This window comes from Pristis pectinata, chromosome 3 (assembly GCF_009764475.1).
Source record: "Pristis pectinata isolate sPriPec2 chromosome 3, sPriPec2.1.pri, whole genome shotgun sequence".
In the NCBI taxonomy this organism is placed as follows: Eukaryota; Metazoa; Chordata; class Chondrichthyes; order Rhinopristiformes; family Pristidae; genus Pristis; species Pristis pectinata.
The window spans coordinates 123532371-123558453 of record NC_067407.1 but is presented as its reverse complement, the minus strand read 5'-3'; the positions used below and the strand labels follow the sequence as shown (position 1 = coordinate 123558453).

The 26083-nt window shown below is 39.7% G+C and overlaps 1 protein-coding gene across 4 annotated transcripts in view; it reads right to left on the bottom strand.

Annotated features, from left to right (window-relative positions):
- Window positions 1-16370: 16370 nt before the first annotated feature.
- Window positions 16371-26083, bottom strand: part of LOC127568408 (regulator of G-protein signaling 7) — a 365436-nt gene continuing 355723 nt past the window's right edge. For 2 of the 4 annotated variants that reach the window (XM_052012100.1, XM_052012102.1), the window contains exons 15-16: window positions 24216-24304; window positions 16371-16577 (exon numbers count right to left, since the gene is read on the bottom strand). In XM_052012100.1, coding sequence (XP_051868060.1) covers window positions 16451-16577; window positions 24216-24304 — 216 coding nt within the window. In that variant the 3' untranslated portion in view covers window positions 16371-16450. Of the gene's footprint in view, window positions 16578-24214; window positions 24305-26083 lie in introns of all 4 variants that reach the window. The other 2 variants (XM_052012099.1, XM_052012101.1) reach the window with 1 other exon arrangement.

Below are 26083 nucleotides of genomic sequence, written 5' to 3'. Positions count from 1 at the left end.
CCTAATTAATCCTTTCTCATTACTCATGACCAGATCTAAAATAGCCTGTTCCTGGGTAGGTTCAGTAACGTACCATTCTAAGAAGCAAGTCCTGACTCACTCTATGAATTCTTCTTTTATGTAGTATCCAAGTTCCCAGAAGTGGTATAACTTTCAGGTCCAGTGCTTTGGGTTTGCTTATTGAAGGGTGGATGTTCTAGGTACTGAGCTGTAAGTTGGGGAGGAGAAAATGCCTGTGTGTGATTTCTTTTCAAGGAAGAAGGCTGCTGTACACCAGCTACCATAATGGCATCCAAGGCAACTGAAGACCAGGCATCAGGATACCATGAAACAAAGCTGTTAACATGAGACAAGTCCTTGAAATGAGAGAATTAGACATATCATAAACCTGTAATATCTTAAAAGCTTAAGCATTGTCTATAGCATTGGCTGCAGGAGATAATCAAGCTGCATTAATGAAAGCTCTTTAACTTTTATCCATTTTTAAAATTCCTTCAGCTTATCTCCTCTTCCTAGCATTAAATTTGCCAATATTTCCTTTTAAGTGAGCACTAAAACAGTGAGGGTGATTCAAAAGTGTTTCATTGCCCATGAATTGGCCTTGGGTCATCCTGAAGTTGTGAAGCATATGCAATAAATGCAAGTTCTTTCCTTAAGAGGTTAATGGTAGGTTTGTGCTCACTCAGACTCAGTTCCACGGCCATGTGACCTTCCTCGCTCTGTGTCTACACTGCCATCTTGTTTCACTTTTCCCTCCTATATACTGGGCTTCCCCTTTTCCTATCTTCAGTCCTGAAGAAGGATCCTGACCCGAAACATTGACTGCTTGCTTTTCTCCATGGATACTGCCTGGCCTGCTGAGTTCCTCCAGCATCATCTTGTTTTTCGTCTAGATTCCAGCATCTGCAGTCCTTTGTTTCTCTAATGGTCGGCTTTTATGTTTTGATTCTGGGATAGTTTTGCCTCCATGGTGCACTTGCTTTCTCTCACTTTTCTTGTGAAAGTGAACAAAAGGATTACCAGGAATTACTGGCACAGAGGAAACCTGGAAACTCAGGCAATTACAAGTAAAAAGAAACATTGCTTATCATTTTAAATTAAACATTAAACCACGTCTTGAAAGGAGCAACAAATTTTCAAGAATGATTTTAAGACAGTACTTAAATTGTATCACACTCGTAAAGTTTGTAAGATCCTTCAGTTCCACCATTGTGACATTATGTGTTCAATGTTCAGGGATGAAGAAAATATTAGTTCTCCTTCTAACCTATTTCTGCATTTGAACCTCAGTGTTATACATCATTTCTTCATCTATTTCTGTTTTTTTTTTGCTTGTTTGGGCTTTATGTTGTAGAACCCGGGATTTAATTCCTTTGGCAGAAGAGTAGTTCTAGCAGATAATGTCGTCCAAATGAAAGGATTACTCCTTTTACAAATAACCTTGGCCTGAGGATAAAAGCAAGCAGCAAGACAGAGTTCTATGATTGGATGTTCTGTGCATCAAACCTGCTTAATAGCCAAGCAGGGTATTTTACAAAAGTTTCTTTATGCCTTGATTCCTTGATTCCAGCATCTGCAGAATTTCTTGTCAGTCCTGATGAAGGCTTTCGGCCCAAAACGTTGACTGTTTATTTCCCTCCATGGATGCTGCCTGACCTGCTGAGTTCCTCCAGCAGTTCTTGTGTGTTGCTCCAGATTCCAGCATCTGCAGATTATGTTGTGTCTCCTCTATGCCATAAATGTTTTTTACAGCTACTCTATATTTTGTTTAACTTAAAAGGCACAGGGCACCTATCAGAAGCATGATGAAATACCTCCCACTTGCCCAGATGAGTGCAATGTATAACTCGAAAGAAGCATGTTAGCATCCAGGACAAAAGTCAAATTGATCCTTGATTGGTTATAAAGCCTGAACTGAGAGTCTGATCATATTGGTTTCTCATTAAGATGAGGAGAATATGCTAAGAGAGGCACTTAGAAAGTTAAACTTATACTTTGTAGAAAATTAGAAGACTTAATTATCTTTTAAAACTTCAAGGTATAAAGTAAGGTTTGAGAAATCCAGTTAATACAGTGTGGGTCCAAACAGTGGTAGGTGATCTCTTTTGTGCTTCAAGAGCAAAAGATTTCTTCAGTAGAACCGGGAAATGAAACATCGTGGAACGAAGAATAAATGACTGAAGGGTGAAAACAATTTAGCAGAAATGAACTGTGGGGGAGATCCCAGGGCATCACCCGTCTGCGGGGAGAATAAAATGGGATTAGTGTAAAAGGGTGTTTGTTGGTTGCCACCGATTTGGTGGGTCAAAGGGCCTGTTTCCATGGTGTATGATTGTATGAAAAGTGCACTGTGACACAACAACCTATTCAAGGAGAAGCTGTGGATGCGTGGAGAGACAAGATACTTTTGCTGGCTATCATTTCTTACCTGTTCATAAGCTTTACTATTTGAAATTCATGTCATTAAACAGCAATTTTAATACCATATAGGTTGCTTTTCTATATGTATTCATTTGCATCTGGGTGCTCCAGTTTCCTCCCACATGCCAAAGACGTGCTGGTTGGTAGATTAGAGGTCCACTGTAAATTGCCTTAGTGTCAGTGGGTGGAGGAGAATCAGGGTGTATTGACGGACATTTGGGAGGGAATAAGTCACAGGGAAATAATTGGTGGAGTGGCAACGATGGGTATGCACTGACTAGATAGACTCGATGGTTTGAATGGCCTCCTTCTGGTGTCATCAGGAAGTAATAGAATATTTCAGTGACTTCCCTTCTGGAATATATTAAGATCACATGACCATCATTCTATTGTGGAACCAGCATAACTGCAGTCATCAGCACAGATGACCAACCTTGGAAGCCATGTGTAGGGCCAATAATGTTGTCAAGGATTCTAGCCAGAAATGGAAGACCACTTTTGCTCTTGTGTTTAAGGGTATGAATCATGGTAAATAGGTTTTAATGTGATAAATCTCATCTTCATTCAGCTGATGCATTAAAAACCAAGAAGTCAAGAAACTGATCTCCCTGATAACCTGATGACCCCCAACCAATAACAAGCATAGAGAATGTCCACAGCATCAGAACTATCCTGAAGTCCACCACGATTAACCTCTTTGGACAGACACTTGGCTTCTCCACATGAAAAAATGCAGGACCTGCTGACAATGACCAGTTTAAGAAGATCCAGAGCTAATTAATCACAAAGCTCTCTTGGACCAGGAACTTCACCACACCCCAAGGGAAAAGAAACAGGTCACTGTAAATTGCCCCTAATGTGTAGGGAAGTTGTAGAATCAGGGAGGCAATGATGGGAATGTGAGGAGATTGAAATGAGATTAGTATAGGATTAGAGTGGGTGGGTGCTTGGTGACTGGTGCAGACTCGAGAGGATGGAGGGCTGCTTCCTTGCTCTATGACTCTATAACTCCTTTGCGTTTCAGAAGGTGGCACACTCATCATCTTGCTCATTAAGTTAGCTATCTCCTGTATCTTGTGTCTCACTCAGGGTGGCATTGTTGATGTCAGAGCGTCTGAGTTCCTGGATGATGGTAGTAGAGTGACAGTTCTATCAATGTTGTTTTGTCCATGACAGTCCTTATGTTCCAGGTCCCAGAGTTCATATTGAGGATCGGCAGCTACCTGTAGGAGACTTCTAATGCAAAATGGCTGCTGCATTCAAAAATCACATGGGCTTAATAGGATGAGGTCTTGGTCCATGGAAAGTGGGAGACCAACCTCTGTATGGATATTAACACATAGACGCTAATGGAATTTGTCAACACTCACAGAGTGGGTTTAGACTCAGACACCACTGGGTCCTCCTTTCCCCCTCCCCCAACTCCCACCCAGCCTCCCCTTGAGCTCTTTCATTCTCAATTCTACCCATTCCTGAACCTCTGATGTCGCCCCATTTCTCTAACCTCCTCCCACCCCTTCTCAGGCTCCCTCCTCTAGCCCCTGCATTCCCCTTTCCCTGAACTAGGGAACTCACCCTCTTTTTTTTCCTGCAATTTACTGCTCTGTGTGGTAGCTGATGGCAGTGACCTTGGGTCAGTGGCTGGACACTGTGAAAGGACCAGCGGTGTGGCTGTGGGCATCGTGGGAGGGGAGGGAGATCACATTGTTTGGTGGATCTCTCCTGCATTTTGTGGAGAGGTAAATGGCAGTGTTATAACTGCTTCAGAGGAGCTGCCTCCCATCCTTCATCAGCTAACTAATCAACATATATCTTTTGTTCTTTTTTTGTTATCTAACTTTCCTTCTCAGCCATTCCTGGTGGATGCATGTTCTGCCTTCTCACGTCTCTCAGCCCAAGGATGTTCTCCTGAATTCATTGTAGAATGTACTAGAACATAGAACATAGAATACTACAGCACAGTACAGGCCCTTCGGCCCACAATGTTGTGCCACCATTTTATCCTGCTCTAAGATCTATCTGACCCTTCCCTCCCACGTAGCTCCCCATTTTTCTATTATTCACGTGTCTATCTAAAAGTCTCTTAAATGTCCCTTACGTATCTTCCCCGCAACCTCTGCTGGCAGTGTGTTCCATGCGCCCGCCACTCTCTGTGTAAAAAACTTACCTGTGACATCTCCCTTATATCTTCCTCCAATCACCTTAAAATTATGTCCCCTCGTGTTAGCCATTGTCACTCTGGGAAAAAGTCTCTGAGTGTCCACTTGATCTATGCCTCTTATCATCTTGTACACCTCTATCAAGTCACCTCTCATCCTCCTCTCCAAAGAGAAAAGCCCTAGCTCGCTCAACCTATCTAGTCAATAATGCTTACTTGTGGCATGCAGTTGTTCCTGACTTCTGAAAGCTGGCTAACCATTTCCTGAACGTGTAATGTAGGCTGTTACTTTAATGCAGTACTGTGGGAGCTCTGCATTGTCAGAGGTGTCATTTTGTTGAAGGAATCCTGCTTGCCCTTTCCGGTGGGTTTAGAAGATACTGTGCCACAAGCTGAAGAAGTGCAGGAAAACTCTGCCCAGTTCTCTTGCTAATATTTAATCCTTCAGCCCTAAGCAATCACCTCAAAACAGACTAATAGGATATCTCAAAAAGCAAAAGACTGCAGATGCTGTATATCTGAAATAAATGGAAAAAATGTTGGAAGTGTTCAGCAGGTCAGGCAGCATCTTTGGAGAGTGAAACAGAGTTAACACTTGAGGTCAATTTCCTTCCCAGTTCTGATGCAAGCTCATCAATCTCAAATGGTGACTATGTTTCTTCCTCAACAGATGCTGCCTGACCTGCCGAGAACTTCCAGCATTCTCTGTTTTTATTAACTGAATATTTGTCGCAATGCTGTCTATAAGGAATTATCTTCTGTGAGTTGCCCGCTAAGCTGGACTAAGTAACAGACGTGATTACACTTCAAAGGTAGTGCATTGGCTGTGAAATGCTTTGGCCTATACCATGGATGCAATCGTCTTTATCCTTGATGCTTCTAGCAAGTATTAAGCTATCTGTCATTCAATGTTACGCTGAAGTTGTGCTTTGAACAGATGTTGTTTGATTTGCAATCAAAATATTTTAGAACAGGTTGGAAAGAATGGTTCAAAGTGGGATAATTTAGGCATCATACATAAACATCGAAAATTAAATGTAAATGCTAATCAAATCTTCTAGAATAAGTCGGTAAATGAGAGATTTATCCAACAGTCTTCGACTAAATATTTCTAACATAACATAAGGATTATGTAGAATTTCCCTTTTTCACTTCTATGCCTTGGCAGATTTTGTTTTTGGGAGGTGGGGGGGGGGGTACTCCTGTTTGAGTGAGATAAACCTTGCAGCAGATCTAAGCCACAACTGAGCCAGCTGACATTATTGATCACCTGCATCAGACGTGTGATCCTTAACAGCCATATGACACCAAGTGACGCTTCCTGAATGTAAACGAGAAAAGGTAGAAGACGTGATCTTTGTACCACAGCCTCTTTAATCATCCATCCAGCAACTTGGTCAGTGGGGGGAACTGCAGGAAACAGTGAACGAAAACAGATTGTGCACTGAAACCATTAGACTTCTAAACCCTGCAGTTATCCTCGGGATAAATTCAGTAGCAGATTGAGCATACGTTGCTGAGTATTAAAAAAGTGGGTAATTGGGGGAACATGTTATGCTTGGAGTGGAATTCTGATTTGCATTTTGTATTTATGTGTTATGTCTGGGGAAGGAATTGCACTGAATTTGAGTGCATGGCTTGGCACGTTGGATCAAACTTGTGCTTTGATCAGAGGCACATTTATTTGAAGTTGACAGCACTGGCCTCCATTTGTGTTTGTACTAAGTGAGCTCGCAGCCTCCAGTGGCAGAACTACAATAATACATTGTAAAGTCTACACTGTGTCAGATAGCTGCTGTCTCAGGTACAGACAATTGGAAATGTTATAAATACCACATGAAACAATATAGATCATAAAGTCAGAGAGACAAAACCAGTGTATTGATTCTCAAACTGCTCCTGCTGGGAATAATGTTGTCAAGGACTCCAGCCAAAAATGGAAGAGCACGTTTGCTTCTGTGTTTTAGGATGTGAATCATGATAAATAGTTTCTAATGTGATAAATCTTATCTTTATTCGGCTTACTTCTGATGCATTTGAAACAAAAAGCCTCTTTAAAAATCATATGTTTTAAATGGTTTTATGTACATTGTCACTTACTGTTTCAATTTCAAATAATTAAGGAGAGGCTGTAAAGAGTCATGGTTAACAGCGAAGGAAAGATTTCATATGAACTGTTCTCCATATGAAATCTTAAAACCAAAGGAAATTTGTATTCCTTTGATGTAATCATTTCCTGTTACCTTCAAGGAGCCATTTCTGGAGTCATTCCAATGATGCAGATTACCGTGTTCTTGCTAATGCAGAATGCTGCAATCACGGAGTGTTTGAACTGAAAATATTTATTTGCCTTAATTTGAAGTGTCCATGGAGTAAAAAATCATCAGGATTTGAATAAGAATGGAAAAGAAGGTCAGATTAATCCCGAGGCAACTACTTGCTAGTATGTGATATGGATTTTAAGAATTGGTACACTGTTAATAGATTGGAAATCCAAGAGTAACTGGAACCCCAGTGGTTAATAGTTCTGGACTGAAGGATTAGAGGGGACTTGAGGAAAGAAATTTTCTCTGAGTGAGTGGTGGGGATCTGGAACACACTAACTGAGAAGTTGGTGGAGGCAGCATCCCTCTTCATGTTTAAAAACTACCACAACAGTAACTAAAAGTCTACAGAGAGTAGGGATTAACCTACAAAGTTCCTTTTCTGGATAAATGGCATCCTGTCTGAGCTGCAGAAACATAATATGTATGAGAACCCTTCAGTACAATTTTAAGAGGATTAGGGAAGAATAAAAGTGCAAGCATCACAACCATAACCCATATTTGCCTCCAAACCATCCAGTTCCAAAACTAGTGTTTGTTGGTTGTTGGAGGGGTACAACTGGAAGAAGGTAAGGAATAAGTCTGCTCTCCAGAGTGAGTTCATGATTAAATATTTTGATGCAGCTCTTGGTATCACACTATGCCAGAATAAATATTTAACACTTGAAGAGTGGCTTTCCCGAGAATGAGTTGGGCTTGTGGGCTAGGAGGAGCAAAAGAAGATCCTCTCCAACCCCTTGCATGGTAAATTGGTTCCGTACTTGTCAGGGGTCAAAGTAATTAAATTTCTAACTGGTATCGCCCTCTCTCAAACACAAGTAACATTGGTTGATCACTTGAATCGCCAAAGGATTGAAAGCTGTGGACCAAATGCTGGTAAATGGGTTTAATATAAATTGGTATTTGATGGTCACCATGGACGTGATGGGCTGAAGGACCAGTTTCGGTGGTGTATGACTCTATGTTTGTGCCAACTGATCGCTCCCAGTCTTTGTCCAATTTCCCTCTAATCTCCACAGGACCTTTGATCTCCCTTCTCCATGACCTCCAATAAACCTTCTAACCTCTGGACCTCCCAGAGATCTGTTTCCTCACCACATTTTTCATGCCTCTAGATTTTCCCTTCTCTGTTTTCTAACTAAAAGGTTATGCCATAGACCATTGCTGACCATCACCCCCCCCCCCCACCCCTTCCCCAGCACCTTGAAGGGAGAAAAACTGGATTCACATTATTCACATTTTCAGGTCCCTAAAAACCTCATAGCAACCCCTTCCATAAACAAGGGCAGCAATCAGTTCATGCATCACCTGCACTTATGGAGTCTTCTGCCTTTGCAGGTGGGAATTAAAATAATGTTAAGTGATATTCATCAATTTAAAAGCAAAACTTCTGAAGCTGTACAGCAACTTTTAACTAAGTAGTATCCCCAAAGCCTTCCCTCTTTTCCAAAGCCCAATCTCTTGATATTAATGGAATTTCAAATGAATGTTCACTGAATTTATTTTGGCAGCACAGTTGTGCAGCTGCTGAAGCAAGGGACCAATCCTGACCTTGGGCGCTGTCTGCGTGGATTTTGCATGTTCTCCCCATGACTGCATGGATATCCTCCAGACGCTTTGGTTTCCTCTCCTAGTGTGTAAGTGAGTGGTAGAATGGGGGCTGGGGGGGGGGGGGAGGTGGGGTGGTGGTGTTGATGACAATGAGAGGAGAATAAAAATATGCTTCAATGTAGGATTAGTGTAAATGGGTGGTTCATGAATGGCTCAGACTTGGTGGGACAAAGGACCTGTTTCCTTGCTCTATGACTCTATTGAGTCTACATCTCTAAGATATGAATCAGGAACAGGAAAAAGGCCTTTGGTCCTTCAAGACTGCTCCGCATTCAATGGCTGACCTGACTATAATGTCAGCTTCTGGTTCTTGTCTGCCCGTTGCATCCCTTCACCCTCTTGTTCACTCCAAGGCGTTGCTTCCAACACCCTTTGAGCAGGACATTTCTAAAGACTCATGGCCCTCTGAGAGGAAAAAACCTCATCTCTGTCTAAAATGGATGACTCCTTATTTTTAACAGCAATTCTTACAAATTCCTTGCTGCTGGGCATTTTTCTAAGAGATTCCTCCCTCCTTCCCTGCAATTTTCCCATGTACCCTCATCAACATTCACTATTTGAACAGACTCTTTCTTTAAAAAAATAATCCAACAGAAAAAAAAGACGTTAAAATTGGTCATAATTCTTTATAACTGCTTCGATTTAAAAGGGGTCCTGATGGCGCTACTCCCTCTTTAATATAAACTGTCTTGGTCCAATGCTTTCTATTTTTTATATTATATTCCGCCAATTTTGGTCTCATGTCAGACGATTGTCCCGTAAATGTACAATTTGCCATTAACACCAGTTTTATTGTGATCTGTTTGACAGTATATTAAACAGTTGTCCCACAGCTCCCTGGTTAATATCCACGTTTAATTAGAGTACACTGGCTCCTGTGTAAAAATGAGATGCTAAACTTTAAACTTAACACAGTTTGCTTGGAAAAAAGAGAAAATGTTTAGTCACAAAGAGATAGCATTAGAACAGTGATCATACCCAGGGCACTTGTGCGTTCTCTCGTTCCCAGGCTATGTGTTAATTTCACACTGGCACCTGATTAAAATGAGTCAGACTTGCAGCCAGCACTAATCAGACTATTCATTGGCTGCCTGCCCCTTTGGAGAGACTGGCTATCAGGGATATCTGATGCCTAAAATGGCAGCCAGTCTTAAAGGGGAGGTAGAGAAAAGCAAGTTGTAGGAATGCCCCAAGTTGTAAAATGACTTCAAACTCTACCATTGGAAGAGGTCACAGAGGTTATTGCCTGCATCCCAATGTCAGGAATATGGCTTTAATGTAGAAAAAAATTCAAACCTTCACAAGAGTCGTCAAAGTAAGATGGTTGTTCTCTCAGTGTCTCTTTCACGTCTTCACCACCCCCATTTTTATTGATCACAATATTTCCTCAGTTAGTTCCTTCTGCTTTCTTGCAATTACTTCAATGCACTTCACCTTTTCAATCAGACTCACTGCAATTGCTCACCTCTTACAAATGGCACGATGACTACTTGACTACAGACACATTCTGGACATAACTCACAAGATGGTCCTCAACATTCTCGCACCTTTTTTGGAATGAAGAAGTCATGCATGCTTTGAGATGAGAGGAGGCTGAGCTCCCCCACCCTCCTCCAAGCATATCCCTGCCAATTTCTGTGCTGTATTGCTCTATGACTCTAATGTCAATGCTTTAACTAATTTAAATGTATTAAAATTAATATATTGTTTATTTCTTGAGGAATATTCCTAGTGTTCCTAAATACTTATGATCATCAGGGACCTTCTAACTGAGCTGAAAGACCATCATGGTGATCTATGGCTCAGACCTCAGACCTAGCCATCACTGACAGCCTGCTCTGCTTTCCAAAATAGCCAGGCGGTTAGACCTCAGGGACCCAATGAGTTGTGTGGGCACAAAAAGTAAGTGCAGGAGGCAATGGAAAGGAACAGGGTAAGTCAAGGACTATTTGCCTCATTAACTCCATTTCCCTTTCCACAGATGCTCTGTGATTTGCTGGGTATTTCCAGCATCCTTTGTTTTTATTTTGGATTTTCAGCAGCTGCTGCAATTTACTTTTGTATTCTTTCATAATAAATTTTATTACTGCAAGATGAAAGCTTTCACAAGCTCACTTTTAACTATAAAACAAAAACAGAAAAAAGCTGGAAATACTCAGTGGGTCAGGCAGCATCAGCGGAGGAAGATAAAGATAACAGAGAAATAGAGTTAATATTTCAAGGCAATGACCACTCATCAGTTTTAATTGTGTTGTTCACTCTGAAAGACCAGAATATTGTTCAATGTGTATAGTTACAATGTGTTACAATTCTAAATATATTTATAGTAGTATTAACAACATAGACTACTTGAGGGAGCACTCAGAGGGAGCATCACCTAATAGTGTTGTTTGGTCAGATAACTAAATGATTGATTAATTGATTGAAACAGTGTTCCTTTTCCTTTAGTTGTAAGTAATGGATCAAAACTTTAAAGACTATTCAGAATAAACACTTTTTTTACAATGAGTTCTCTTTCGTATTTAAAAAGTGGATACCTTAATGGGATTTTTTTTGGAAAGTGAAGGCAATAAATTTTTATGTGACATTCTTGTGATGGCTTTTTATTATAATAAAGAAAATTTCTTGACAGTTGTCAACATTTGAAATGGACAAATAGAGAAACATTGTTTAATCTCTATCATCACTATTACTTTTTTGGAGATAAGCACCAAGTCTGTATTGAACCACTGGATTTTTTTAAGTACAATTGGATAGTATAATATACATTTACTTCAAAACTCTTGTTGTTCGAGTATAAAGAATATTATTATCAATCTATACAGCCACAAGTTAATCAGGAAGCAAATGTGTAGAATAATTTGGTACACATGTAATTACAACTAACTTGACAGTGAAGTAACTTCTAGAGTGCAAGTGTAGACCAAAGGGACTGAAACTTTTGTTTCACATTACTCGAGAGTGAAAATCTTTCTAACTCATGTCTTAGCAATCACTGCCTCAGAGTTCACACATCCCAATGCTGCATCGTTAAATATGGCGATAAGCAGGCATTCACAATTTTTTTTCACTAAAAGCGGAATTTTACCCTATCCAGTCACTGACCACTAAAACACAGAGTTCAAAAGTACAATTGGTGGAGTGCTGACAGTGTTGTCAGTTAAGCCTGGAAACTGAAAAAAAGAACACACTAGGAGTTACTTAAAAATCTCAACATATGGCACATGTGCAGCACAGCAGTCTGAATGAGGCCAGACAGATTGATAATAAGAGTGACAACATTGTTTGCTTCGGGGCCTTGTGGTCTCTTTACCAACCTTAAAGCTTCATAATAACCCAAAATGCCTGAACAAAAATGCACTTGCTGCGGTTTGCTTAGCTAAATTATGAAAAGCAGTGAACTCGCAATGTGTGAAATAGAGTCTGCATAGATAAGATTGCTACGATACCATTGCTGTACATAGAACTACTGAGACTGCATTAAACTGAAGGAATATGCTTGGAATAATAATTGCATTTATGAGTACAAAAGTTTCCAAAGTGATACATGATTGTATGCAAAGCTGTTGTAGGCAAACGAGCAAGTGGCTTTTAAAACCCATTTGCTGTGATTTGGAAAATTTTATCTTAATCCACTACAACCACAAAGACAATAAATTTCTACATTTTATTATTGTAATTCTATAAAGAGTAATCACATTTCCTAAAGAATTTGTAAGATATAGAAATGGTTCAGGCTCTCCTTATATGTTTAATCAGTGAAGATTTAATTATAGTTCTGAGTTAATTATGTTTTACATTTCTTGTAAGATGTTTTAATGACGTACACCCCTGTTAAACCAGGCTACTTCTACAAGTATAGTCTGTGACACAGTTCATAAGAAAGTTGCATTTTACTCTTTACGTAAACATTAAACAAATGTGAGCAACCGTAAAACAATTTGGCTTAAATATTTACTCAGTTGCTATTATTATCCTGATGATCAGTATGTTTCAGTAAAAAAAGAATGTGGATGCAGTGTCCCAATAAAAAGACGTAACTCTATAGTCATGACTCTATGACTATTCCAAGTTGATGTCAAAATCAGAGTCTAGGACATGTAACATGTAGGATCTTATCCTCAGCAGCAGAAAATCCATTCAAGATTTTATCCATCAAAATTGGTAAATAATAGACACTTTGCTATTTATCAATCTACATTAGCAAAAAAAGATAGCTTGGCATGAAATGGACATTTTGCACTTTATCTCTACTTCCATGCCAACTGCTGCTGAGTTAGAGGAGATGGAAGCCTTAGTATTTGAGTGAAGCACTGGTGTTTTCAGAAAGCATAACTCTGGAAATCTTCTCACTGAAGGTGACAACTGTGCCCAGTCCACTGTACCACTGAATGGCTGGCTGCACAGCAATATTTGAACAGAGGCCTCTTTCACATTATTCAGAATGTCAGAATAAGAGTGATCCTGGCAGAAGCAGACACTAACAGGATTGAATCACTTGATGTCACTCTCTTAGTAAGAAGTCTTTAGAGAAATGACTGAAAATAATAAAAATGAACTAAAAATGTTTTCAATCGATCTGGATAGGTTAAAATTTAGATAATTCATGCTCAGTGCATTGATTGATTGTCAGGTGGTGTTTTAAACAATGATTTGGAAAGAATGGAAGCTGAATTGGAACAACAAGAATGACTGGCAAAATCATCAGTCTTGCTTTCTGTGATTGGCATTGGATAGCTGTTTTATTGAGTTTCCTGGAGCAGGCAGGCTAACATACCTAACAGTGAGGTAAAAATCACTTCCAAGGAATGGACTGTAGACCAATGCATAATGTTGTTGCTGACTTAAAACTGATATTTGAGATTAAGGAGTTTCTGGAGGAATAAATAAAGCAGCCGGAAAGTAGGTCACACCTAAATGTTTTCTGTGGTGTCCGTGCTCTGCATGACATAAGGCTTTATACTTCCAGATGCTGGCTATCTGCAGAATCTGTAAAATTAGACACTTGTTTCAGTTGTTATGTCCTATTGACAGCTAATAAAACAGCATATTCCTTATTCATAGCTAAATAGGCATTCATGGGCTGTAATTCATGGGCATTCAGTATGCTTGTGGCTGCCAAAGTTAAACTCTCCCAATTCAGGTACAGCCCAGCTAAAAAAAGTTGTGTATCACTGGCTATCACCTGCTGCAAATATATGCCCGAACTGTAGCAGTGTGACATTACTAACCAACCTTGTAGTGAGATAGCCAAATAAATTCAAATTAGCCGTTTGCCCGAGCATGATAAACCATGATGACTGTTCAACTTAATTTTAATTCCAAGGTTGACAGGATACAGAGAGTGGAGATTTTAAGGATCAACTTGAAGATTCTGTGCTTACAGCAAGCATATTCTGGGCATACTGCCCGTGGCATTACACTCATTCAAATGAACAGATGGAAAATTATGCGTGCCTGCAATGTCCTGTGATGCATTCTCAGCAAGAGCCGAAAAGGCCTTTTTCATCGCTTGGTATATTTTGGATTTAAGCTCAAGTCCCAAAGGTGAAATGATACCTGGGCTAATTAATTATTCCCCATCCCCATTCAAACTGTAACACCTCTCCTCAACAACTGTGCTTTTAATATTAAATCAATGCTCCTGAAATCAATAGTTAAACAAACCATCTGGGTCATTGATGAGTAACCTTTATCTGTGCTTTTGATTTTCTTGAAATGATCAGATTAGTTGCAAAGCTCTTATACATTTTGACTCATATCTCTGGTTATTTCCAATTCCACTTATCCATCCCCTGACTGACAGAAAGCAAAATGGATCTTTTAGACTGTCTATAATCTAATGATTAAAATGTTGAGGGTGCCAGCAGCATAAAGGCTGAGTCAATAGAGGGAAGGGAGCGTGAGCTGGTTCATTAAATCAAGATAAATAAGTGGAAACAGAGAATGTAATATGGAAGACTCGGAAAATGAAAGTTTGTTTATCCTCATTTCGAAGCACTATCTGCACAATTATGTGTAGTGTTCTGCATCTGCAAGTAAACACCCTTGATATCAATGCAAACAGACCTAAGAGGTACAAATTTCTACCTTATTGTAAGTCTTAATTTAGGATTTCAAGGAGTATTTTTCATGATTGTTTTTTTATTCAACATATTATAGTAATATTAAATGAATCGTCAGATTCAGTGTGTTAAGTGAATGGGTTGTTTCATTAGATACATTGATCTGATGAGTTGCAGTGCATTTAGCAATGGTAGTATTTTTACCAGTGGAATAGATAAAGCCTTGCTCATTTCATAGGGCTTTCTTCTTGGATGATGAGAGATGGTTCTCATGGCAAATCGTTTTGTTTTTAAAGACTATTAAACCTGTTCTTGCACTTGTTTTTATTCTTTCTCTGGTGGGTCATCTCATTCTGAATGTCACATTACGTGCCTCTTTCCTCAGGTTATCATCTCCCTTTCTATCGAAGCCACATCCCTCCATGCCTTCTGTTTGTCAGTATTGGGACTTCAGCTGGTTTATTTGGATTTTTCTCCTGGGTGAAAACTGTACATTGAAATCTCTTATTTTATAGTCAGGTTGGTATTTTGTTTCCTTATTGATCACTTCTGTATTCACAGTGAACTACTGCAGAGACAGGGAGTTCTTTCAAACTTTCTATTGAGCAACCTTCACCACCTGCTGACTGCCTGTTGCATAGAATTAACAGGATAATTCTTTGCATCTTTTTTTTTGTTTTCAAGAATAAAAATGCCCTACTTGCAAATTGCAGATAGGGAAGAAGAAGGATAACTGGACCATGGATCTGAAAATGTTAAGAATTGCAGTCATCTCTTATAAAGGGGCTGCTGTACCTTAGTGATAGGATTTCCCTTACAACAGGCTTCCATCCTACATTGCTTTCAGCTGATCTGAGAAGTTCTTTCCTTTCAGTGAGTGAATTAGCAAGTACATGTTGAAGCGAAACTAAGATCCTTGAAATAAGCTAATATTCCTGCAAGAACTCTTTTCAGTGATTGTCACAACTTAGTGATTAAAATGCATGCCTGCTTTTCAGCATTACCTGCAACATACTTACATTTTCTTACAAAGAAAATATTAAAAAAACTCTGAACTACTTTAAACTCATTATATTTATTTTATTTTGACTTACCTAGTTATTAAGAAATAAACCTGAAATTTACAAAATATCTCTATGGTGCTAAGTGTTTTTTTTAATATTCTTCAAGCAAGATTGACTAGCCATTTGCAATATCATATAACTGCTTTGAATTTTTAAGAAATGAAACTCAATGACTTAATTAACATAATGGCTCTCATCTTGTGAAACAATATCAAAACAATGTAGTGAATAACCCAAATTAAATAAAACCACCTGAAAATAAATGAATGTGAAAAAATAAAGAGAAAAAGACAAACTTTAATAAATTTGGAATAAATAGTGAATTCATTGTATTGTATAAAAATAAGACAGAAAAACACTGAAAGTAGTAGCACAGATTACTTCCAACAAGGACATTCTAATACGCCCTTGTAATGGAATCTTTCTGTACTCATTGCCTTTTGTGGTGCAACATAACATTGGATTGTGGAAACAGCATATGTACCATGTACATAATAAACCTTTCTAATATTTCAGTGTATGATAATCATAATCATTATTGATTTTCTGAGTTAGTTTGGTGTATGAATTATATTCTGAGCTGGAGCTTTAATGTTATGATGAACCTTAACTTATTATCAATGGAGATACAACACACAACAGCTTGGTTGATATGGCACTGGATGAAGTAAACAGAAAAGATTTGGGGAACACTCGTCCCTCCCTTCCCACCCTCTCCATACATGTCTGCAATGTCTTTGTACACACGGAGAGGAAACAAAAGTCAGATCCTCATTCATGCAAAGAATGGTACAATGTCTTTTGGGTTCAGGATACACAGTGAATTATAGCTTTGAACAACTGATCAGGCCTGCTCCTCAGCTGAGGTGTGAGTGATCGCATCAGTAAGACTGCACCAGACTTGTCAACCGCTTCGAAGTGAGTGACTTTCCCTGTGCAAGAAGAGCAAAGGAGAATTTGCTGGTTAAACCAATGGCTATAGTATCCATTCACTTGCAGAAAATTGACTTCAAAACCAAATGAACCAACATCCTCATTGAATGCTTTACTGTAAACAGAAGATGAAAAAACTATTAAACACTACTCATGGCATACATGAAAGTCAGACAGGGTGACAGAATAATAAATCCCTATATTTACACTTTCCAATTACTGTATTGCACTAAACCTTCCTCTCAAAAATAAACATTAATCTCATTTGGCAATTGTAATAACCAACATCTCTGCATTCTAAATAATATTTTCATTATTAGAAGGTAGACTGCATTGCGCCTGCGATCTAGGATGGCTCCAAGCTAAGTAATAGAAAATGAGAATAAAGTGGGGACTCAGAACCAATGGGAAAGAAATTTAAATTGTCCTTAAGGTCTCCAACTATACAGCATGGCAATTTTAAATTTATTGTCGCAGGCATACATACACAGGGTATAAATGCCATGAAAATTAGCTTTTTGTAGCAACCGTACAGTACATTACAAATGTGACAAACATGTTAACATAAACTTAAATTAACATAAATTATACGAAACTTAAATGACAAAATAAATAAACATAACATTAGTGCATCACATATATAAAGTAATAAGACCAATATTACAATTAATATTAGTTCTCTAATCATGAAGCCTTTTGTTCTCATGTCTTTTCAGCACAATGATTATTAAAATGAATCAAATTGTCCCTGCCTTAACCTAATTTTTGGAGATCATTAATACCTGTGGGAGTTTGTTGCTTTCATTTCTTATAGGCAGGGGCTGGTGACTGCTCGGTACAACTTGCATCAGAGATTATTCATTAGCACTTTAGTTTCACCAATCAAACAAAGAAGTTTTAAAATAAGCTAAAACCTGTTGAAATTCTACAATGCAAGTTGGACACACTGCAGGGGCTGAGCTCTCTCAGATGTTAAAAGCCAATCCTGCAAAATGTCTGAGCGTTTTCTGTTGCCCTCTGGGGAGCAAAACCAGTCTCTAATTTTCAAAATCTCTGTCACCTCAAGAGCATCTGTAGTTCCACTAATTTCAGAAATGCATCCAGCAGGATATATTCATGTGCAATGAAGCTGGGTAATTGGTCACCTACCAAAGATAAATATAAAAAGCTTGGTGCAACTCTTACTTTCTGAAAAAAAAGCAGAAAATGCTGGCAATACTCAGCATTCGGGCAAAATCTGTGGAGAGAGAATCTGAGTTAATGTTCCAGATGGATGACCTTTCATCATAACTCTGATACTGAGCAATATTCTAATGAAAGGTCATTGGCATGCAAATGTTAACTCAGTTTCTCTCTCCACAGATGCTGTCTGACCAGCTGAGTATTTTCAGCATCTGCAGTATTTTGCTTTTGTCCTACTATATGAAAGTATTTACTTTGATTCTCTGACCTGTACCTTCCTGATGTATTATTTTCAGGTTTGTTTTGTAGCTAATGACTGGTTTGTATGTTGATTACCTTTTATTTGAAGCACCTGTTAGCCCATCTTCCTGTATAATCCATTGTCCTGTATGCCCCTCAGTCCTGCTTGGCCTACTCTCCTGTATACCTCAGGGTCCTGAATGTCCCTCAGTCTTGTGTGCTCTTTCGTGTTGGATGCCCCTCTGTACTGCATGCATTACTATCTGCATGCCCATACTTTATTTAGTAAAATATGTATATCAAACTAAAAACACATGGACTGAATAAAATGTTTGATTTCGCGGAAGTAATTAATTCTGATATGAAAGTTGTGTTACAGCAATGAGCACATACTACTTCCAGATTTATAAAAGGTGGACTATCCCAGTAAGATTCATCTTTAAACTAACATGTAGATCTATTAGCATTTGTGTCACTAGAATTACCTCAATTTGTAAATCAGAGAGTTCATAATCAAGACTTGCTAGTTTGGAAGAATAACTTTGCATAAGTTTAATTGGCTGACAATTACTCAGAATTTCTATTTCTAGATTCATAGAAATATAGGACACAACAAAAGGTGGCATTGCATTTGTTTCAGTCATAATCAGATGTTTTGGTCAAAATGAAAAAAATTATAGTGGTTTGAGCATATCCACAAATTGTATTATTTTCTGCTTTATTGAAAGCATTTTTTATATACAGAAGGCAGCAAGAGTGCAGACGTAAACGAGATATGTGGAATAAGAAAATAACGCATTGTATCAGAGGAACAAAGCTGCACTAAAAAGAATAAAAATATTCTTCTTATGCTCTGAAACTAAAGATATAATTTATTAAAATGGTCCACGGGTAAGAGCTTCATACTGAGGATCAGCTTAACCACATTGTTGGGAACGGAAGGATATTTACTCTACATTGACTCTGCTGATACCAGGCACGTAAAAGTAAATGTGTTTGGTTCCCCTCTCTGGCACCCATGTTCCTCTTCATGGCAAACACTATCATGATTCTAAAACCTTGACTGAAGCTGAGTGAATGGGTATTTATGGGACAGAGGATTTTGCAACTGGACAGTGTAGTTCTAGAACTAGCAGTCATCAGCTTCCATTCTCCACCTCTAATATATTTCCCATGACAAGCACAAGAAATTAGTGTTAAGCATTCATACTTCAACATTTTTTCCAATTATTACTCAGGGACAGAGACTTCCACAATCTGCATACAAATGTAAAGGATCGTGAGGGTGATCCATTTGAGCAGGAGAAGACTATATGACCCCTTTGAGCCTGCTTCACTATTTAATAAGATCATGATTGGTCTGATCTTTGCTTCAACTGTACATTGCTGCTTATTCCCAAAACTCCTAGCATTCCTTATGCTCCAAAAATCTAACTGGACCTTGAATATATTCAGTGTTTGTCTTCACAGTTCCCTCAGGTAGGAAATTCCAATGATTCAAGACTGTCTGAGAGAAGAAATTTGTCTTTCCATCTTTTTGATGCAGACCCTTTTGTTCACTCATGAGAAAATAGGAGCAGGAGTAGACCGGCAGACCCCTCAAGGGTGCCACACCATTCAATAAGATCATGGGTGATCTACTGCAGGCCTCAATGTGTTCCCTGTGTCAAATCCCCACAGCCCTCAGTCACTATTCTTTCAAAAATTTATTTACCTCCACTTCAAGAACTTCTAAAGAGCTATAATCCACAACTCTCTGGAGCAGGGTCAACATTTAGAGTCTTGTATCATTCAATAAGATAACCTGCCATGCCTTTTCTAAAGTTGCAAAATAACATCCCAACTTTTATATTCTATGCCATAACCTATGAAGGCACATGTGCCATAAGTCTTCCTCGCCACCCAATCTACTTGGGTTGCCATTTTCAGGGAACTATGGACTTGAATCCAAGCATTCCTTGCTCACATTGGTGTTCCCTCCAAACCATAGAAACCCACTCCAGCACTTGCTAGAACTGATAAGATGCATGTTTTTGGGGTCCCATACATAACTATATGACAAGAAGTGAAATGACGGTAAGCCAAATATAGGCATCAATTTCAATTGCATATTAGAAAGAGACTTAACATTTGTCCAAAATATAAGTTCCTTCTGCATGGATTTGAACTCTTTTAGATATAAATATTTAAAGACTTGAATGAGCAAAATCAACTATTCTTGGACAAGAGCTGGCAGGCACTGTTCGTTGTCTTCTACTTAACATTATCAAATATTTAGACCTTTACAAGTTCCAACGTAACGTGACATTCCATATCCTGTATTTCAATGTGGAGGTGTTCTTGGTGGGAGATCCGGCTACAACACTGTAGCCCTTATTCTCCAACCTGGGGCCTCTAAGTATTGGAGTTTAAAGATATATTCAGCCATCAGTCAGTACAGGCTAATGTTTTGGCAAGGAAAGACTGGAGTTCAAGAAAGTACATCAAGGATCGAATTGCACCAGCAAGCAAACAGAAAAAAACAATGTTAATGCTGAACTTGAAGTAATTCCAACCTACAACACTCATTTGGGATTGAATCATTTTGCAGTTACAAATTTTGATTTTTATTATTTATTAAATAGTCAGACAACTTCACTGCTAGAATGTTTGATAAAGCCATGGTGCTTTTCTTTACAAAAAACAAGTATCAGTAACATCAGACAAGATGACTTCCAAAGAAAGAGAAGCAACGGACTACAGATGCTGGAAGATGACTTTTAACAGTTGTGGATAAAGTGGATCTAATTGCGTAAGTTTCTCATGTGCAAATTGTGCATAAAAACAGGTCTACCTGGGTTGGATCATGGCATCATTTCCAGGTGAAACTGCACTCATTGGGAAGCTGGCCCATTCACTTCAATGTACGATTCACCTCAGCACGGCTGACGCATTCCCAGTGCCACTTGGGCACCTAATGCTATCACAAGTCATGCATAGCTCATATCCTGCCATACTACCATAAATCAAATCTCTTGGGTACAACCTATGACCTTCACTGAACATTAAGCAAATCAAGGACCAAATTGCCACTGAGACATCGGTTACTGTGATGCTGAAGTTTTGCACACAGTAGCTGCCAGCCTCATTCTTCAAAATAATGGAAACCGCATCAGTGGTGCTTCCTTCACACCTCACAGCCTTTTTCACATCTGAGCTCCATGCTGAGATCTCCATTCCCTTGATCATTCCACGCCTCATGGTGACTTGGGGCTATCCCGGCAGGGGTATGTCGTTAGAGCTGAAGACTCATTGGAGGAGGGGGAGGGAGGGGGCACTGGGGGAATCAAACACACAGGAGGTCACTGTGTCTCCCCTGGTCCTTGTTTCCTTTGCCTCCATGGAAGCCTTTAAAGCTGCTGTTCTGTAGCTGCCACAGGAGTTCCTTGAAGGTAGAATGCTCAAGCCCGTGACTGGTGCGACAAAGTTACTGAGATTTTCAAGAAGTTTCTGCTGGGAAACATACAGCTCCTGTTTTGGCGCATGGCTTTACACGCAAACGTCTATGGTGCTGCTTTTAGAACATAGAACATAGAACACTACAGTGCAGTATAGGCCCTTCGGCCCACAATGTTGTGCCGACATTTTATCCTGCTCTAAGATCTATCTAACTCTTCTCTTTCACATAGCCCCCTATTTTTCTATCATTCATGTGTCTATGAGCCTCTCAAATGTCCTTAATGTATCTGCCCCCACCACCTCTGCCGGCAGTGCGTTCCACGCACCCACCACTCTCTGTGTAAAAAACTTACCCCTGACATCCCCCTTATACCTTCCTACAATCACCTTAAAATTATGTCCTCTTGTGTTAGCCATTGTCGCCCTGGGAAAATGTCTCTGACCGTCCACTCGATCTACGCCTCTTATCACCTTGTATACCTCTATCAAGTCACCTCTCATCCTCCTTCTCTCCAAAGAGAAAATCCCTAGCTCGCTCAACCTATCCTCATAAGACATGCTTTCCAATCCAGGCAATATCCTGGTAAATGTCCTCTGCACCCTCTCTAAAGCTTCCACATCCTTCCTATAATAAGGTGACCAGAAATGAACACAATACTCCAAGTGCAGTCTAACCAGAGTTCGATAGAGCTGCAACATTACCTCGTGGCTCTTGAACTCAATACCCTGACTAATGAAGGCCAACACTCCATATGCCTTCTTAACAACCCTATCAACCTGCATGGCAACCTTGAGGGATCTATGGCCGTGGGCCCCAAGATCCCTCTGTTCGTCCACAATGCTAAGAGTCCTACCATTAACCTTGTATTCTGCCTTCAAATTCAATCTCTCGAAGTGTATCACTTCACACTTATCCGGGTTGAACTCCATCTACCACTTCTCAGCCCAGCTCTGCATTCTATCAATATCCTGTTGTAATCTACAGCAACCTTCTACGCTATTCACAACACCACCAACCTTTGTATCATCAGCAAACTTACTAACCCACCCTTCCACATCCTCATCCAAGTCACTTATAAAAATCACAAAGAGCAGGGGTCCCAGAACAGACCCCTGCGGAACACGACTGGTCACCGACCTCCAGGCAGAATATGCTCCATCTACCACCACCCTCTGTCTTCTATGGGTGAGTCAAGTCTGAATCTACACAGCCAAGTTTCCCAGGATTCCATGCCTCCTGACTTTCTAAATAAGTCTTCCATGAGGAACTTTATGGAAGGCTTATAATGTATTCTTGCTGATTAATGAATCCTACCCTGGGGTCCCACTAGCTGTTAGCATTTAGTGCAGCACATTTAAGTGGAATGTATCAAAAATGGGTGAAAGTCAATGTCTGGGACAATGCAAGACAAAGATCCTCTACCAACCTGCCCCTGACTGCACCACACTGTTCTCCAACAACTATGATTCATAGTGACACCCTGGAAAAAGTGGATCATTTCCCATATTACAGGGAAAGTAGACATCAACAGTGAAATTCATCACTGACTTCAATGGGTCAGCACAGCCGTTACTCAGTTGAGGAGACAGCTATTTGAAGATCAAGACCTTAGACCTTAGAACGTCACTGTCCTACTCTAGGACAACATCCCAGTGCTCGTTTCATTCCATCAGCGGTGTTGGGCAAGCCATGTTATTTGCAAGCCTGACACCAGACTCCTGAAACAGACACTTTATTCCAAGCTCGGTCACGGGAAGAAATTGCCAGGGGAACAGAGAAAAATATATGCAAGGAACTGCTCAAAACCTCCTTGGAAAAAATGCAACATCTCCACTCATTTCTGGGAATCTCTGGCCCAGGAGAAGGAGCATTTGGGATGTTAGTGAGAACCTCAAGACCGTGCTTTGGGAGCACACCGAAGTTCTGTGTAAGTGGGAGAAGAAGTGCACCACCTCACTAATTACTTTAGGGATCAGAATTATGAGTTACTGAAATGCGCATACTCAGAGGCCAAGTTCCAAGCAATTGTGGACTTGTTCACTGATATACATGAGAGGATGACCCTTACATTAAACAGCTGCAAGACAAAGGTCCCCTCCCAACCTATCTCTACTGGACCACACTGCCTTCTGATCGTAAAGTATCATGGCGACACTTTGGAAAACATGGAACCACTTCCCATATATCAGGAGACATCAGTCGATGAAGGTGGATATTAATGATGACATTCACCGTAACTTTAATATGCCAACATAGCCTATGGTCAATTGAAGAAAAGTGTGTATGAAGACCAAGATGTCAGACCTGGCACAAAGCTCATGATCTGAGACATAACTCTCCCAATAAGAACCTCACTCATAAAATAAGACAGAAGGTCCACCCTCAAGGCTATTGGACGCTCAGATGAAAAGGCATGGTGAACATTCTCAGCAAAGAAGACCAGACATTAATGCCAAAACGCTTTAGGATATTCCTTTTAATGCAGTATTGCTAAAGTTCTTTATTGAATTTGCTGTTTAGTGATCTCAATATTATTGAATATTGAAAAAGACTGACATAATTGTATTGCTACCACACAAAATGCAAGTTAAATTGATAAACAAATTATGAATCTGATTTAATTCACTAGCCAATGTTATGCGTGGCATTGTAAGTTCAAAGGTGATCTTCATTGCCTTTTTCACTGCTCCAATACCTACAGTACCACTTGTCCTGTATTTCCAGTATATCACTGAAGGCTTGTCAAGTGCAAACAAAACACGACTGTGAACAAGTACCTTTTTTTTAGCCTGGAGCAGCTCCTGATAGGCACTGGAACGTATGAAACGAGGGTAGGAATCACTCTTCATCAGTTTGTAAATGTGCTCCTGGAAGAATAAGTTGTCAGCTGTAAACTTAAGTTGGTTGTATTATGGAAGCACATTGATAATGAAGTCTAACAATGGGAACATAAGAATATAAGAAACATTCCCCCCTCCCCCATCTTCCCTGCAGTTTAACAAGATTCTTTTGTCTCCTTCCCAGTTCTGAAGAAGGGTTTTTGACCTGAAACGTTAACTCTGTTTACCTTCCCTCAGATGCTGCTTGACCTCCTGAGTATTTTCAGCACTTTCTATTTTTATCTTATATTTTCCTGTGCAATAATACTCGATGTCCAGCTCTGCTGCATCTGACCTAGGCACTGATTTTTTTTATTCTTCTGTAGTATGCAGGCATTGATGGCCATGCTAATATTTAATGACCATTCCTAATCTGATGCTGGGTTACCCTCTGGAGCCCCAGCAGTCCCCATGGTGAAGGAATTTATCTGGTGCTGTTAGATATTGAGCTTGACCCAATGGCATGTCAGAAATAGGATTTCACCTTGAACACAGTTGATTCCTTTTGTGCAAGTTGCACTGATGAATATCAATGTTCTATCTAACTTTCTATGTTTTTGCTCAGAAGATATGAGGGGTATAGATAGGGCGAACGCACACAGTCTTTTTCCCAGGGAAGGGGAACTAAAAACTAGAGGGCATCGGTTTAAGGTGAGAGGTGAAAGATTTAAAAGGGTCCTGAGGGGCAACTTCTTCAGGCAGAGGGTGGTGCATATATGGAATGAGCTGCCAGAGAAAGTGGTCGAGGCAGGTACAATGACAACATTTTTAAAATATTTGAATAAGTATCTGGATAGGAACGGTCTAGAGGGACATGAGTCAATCATGAACTAATGGGATTAACTTGGTGGGAACCATGGTTGGCATTGACAAGTTGGGCCAAAGGACCTGCTGCTATGCTGTACTACTCTGTGACAGTAAATATGTTGCAGTTGTGTAGCATTAATACTATTAGAACTCTAAAATAAAGGGCAGGTGAAAAAATAAAGGGAATGACTAATGGGATTGAGGGCTGAAGATCAGATGACAGAATTTGGTGAAATATTTCTCTTTGAACTTTAAACATTTATATTGGGTTGGAAGTTAGGCCACTATGGTTAATGTGGTGTTGATACAAGTTTATTTAACTGAATCGAATTTAATGTTACTTTAATGTTATAAGGCTTTTCATGTAGTTCTACAGCACAGAAACAAGTCCACTAAGTCTATTCCAACCATCATGCACCCATTTACATTAATCCTGCTCTAACCCATTTTATTCTCCCCAAAATCCCATCAATTTACCCCCAGATTCTACACCTACATACTGAGGGTCAACTAACCCACCAACCTGGACATCTTTAGAATGTGGGAGGAAACCGGGGCACCCAGAGGAAACCCACACAGTCACAGAGGGGATGTGCAAACTGCACACAGACAACACCTGAGGTCTCCATTGAACCTGGGTTACTGGATCCCTGAGGCAGCAACCCTACAACTGCGCCACTGTGCCACCCCATTTCCATTTTGTTTCTTCTTAAGCATTGATTGATCTTCCTCTCGGTTTTGGAGTACTTCATGTGTCAGGTGTCAATCTGCAGGCAAAGGAGTAAGTTGGCAATCTGCTCACTGGCCCCTGAATTGGCTGCTGAAAGATCTCTGAAGAGACACTTGTGGTGATTCATCTTTCCATTGCCTCGGTATGGGAAGATGGATGATGACACACTGACACTTTTCCATCATTTCCCTTCTTGTAGAAAGTATTTAGTTTCATAGTGCAGATAATAG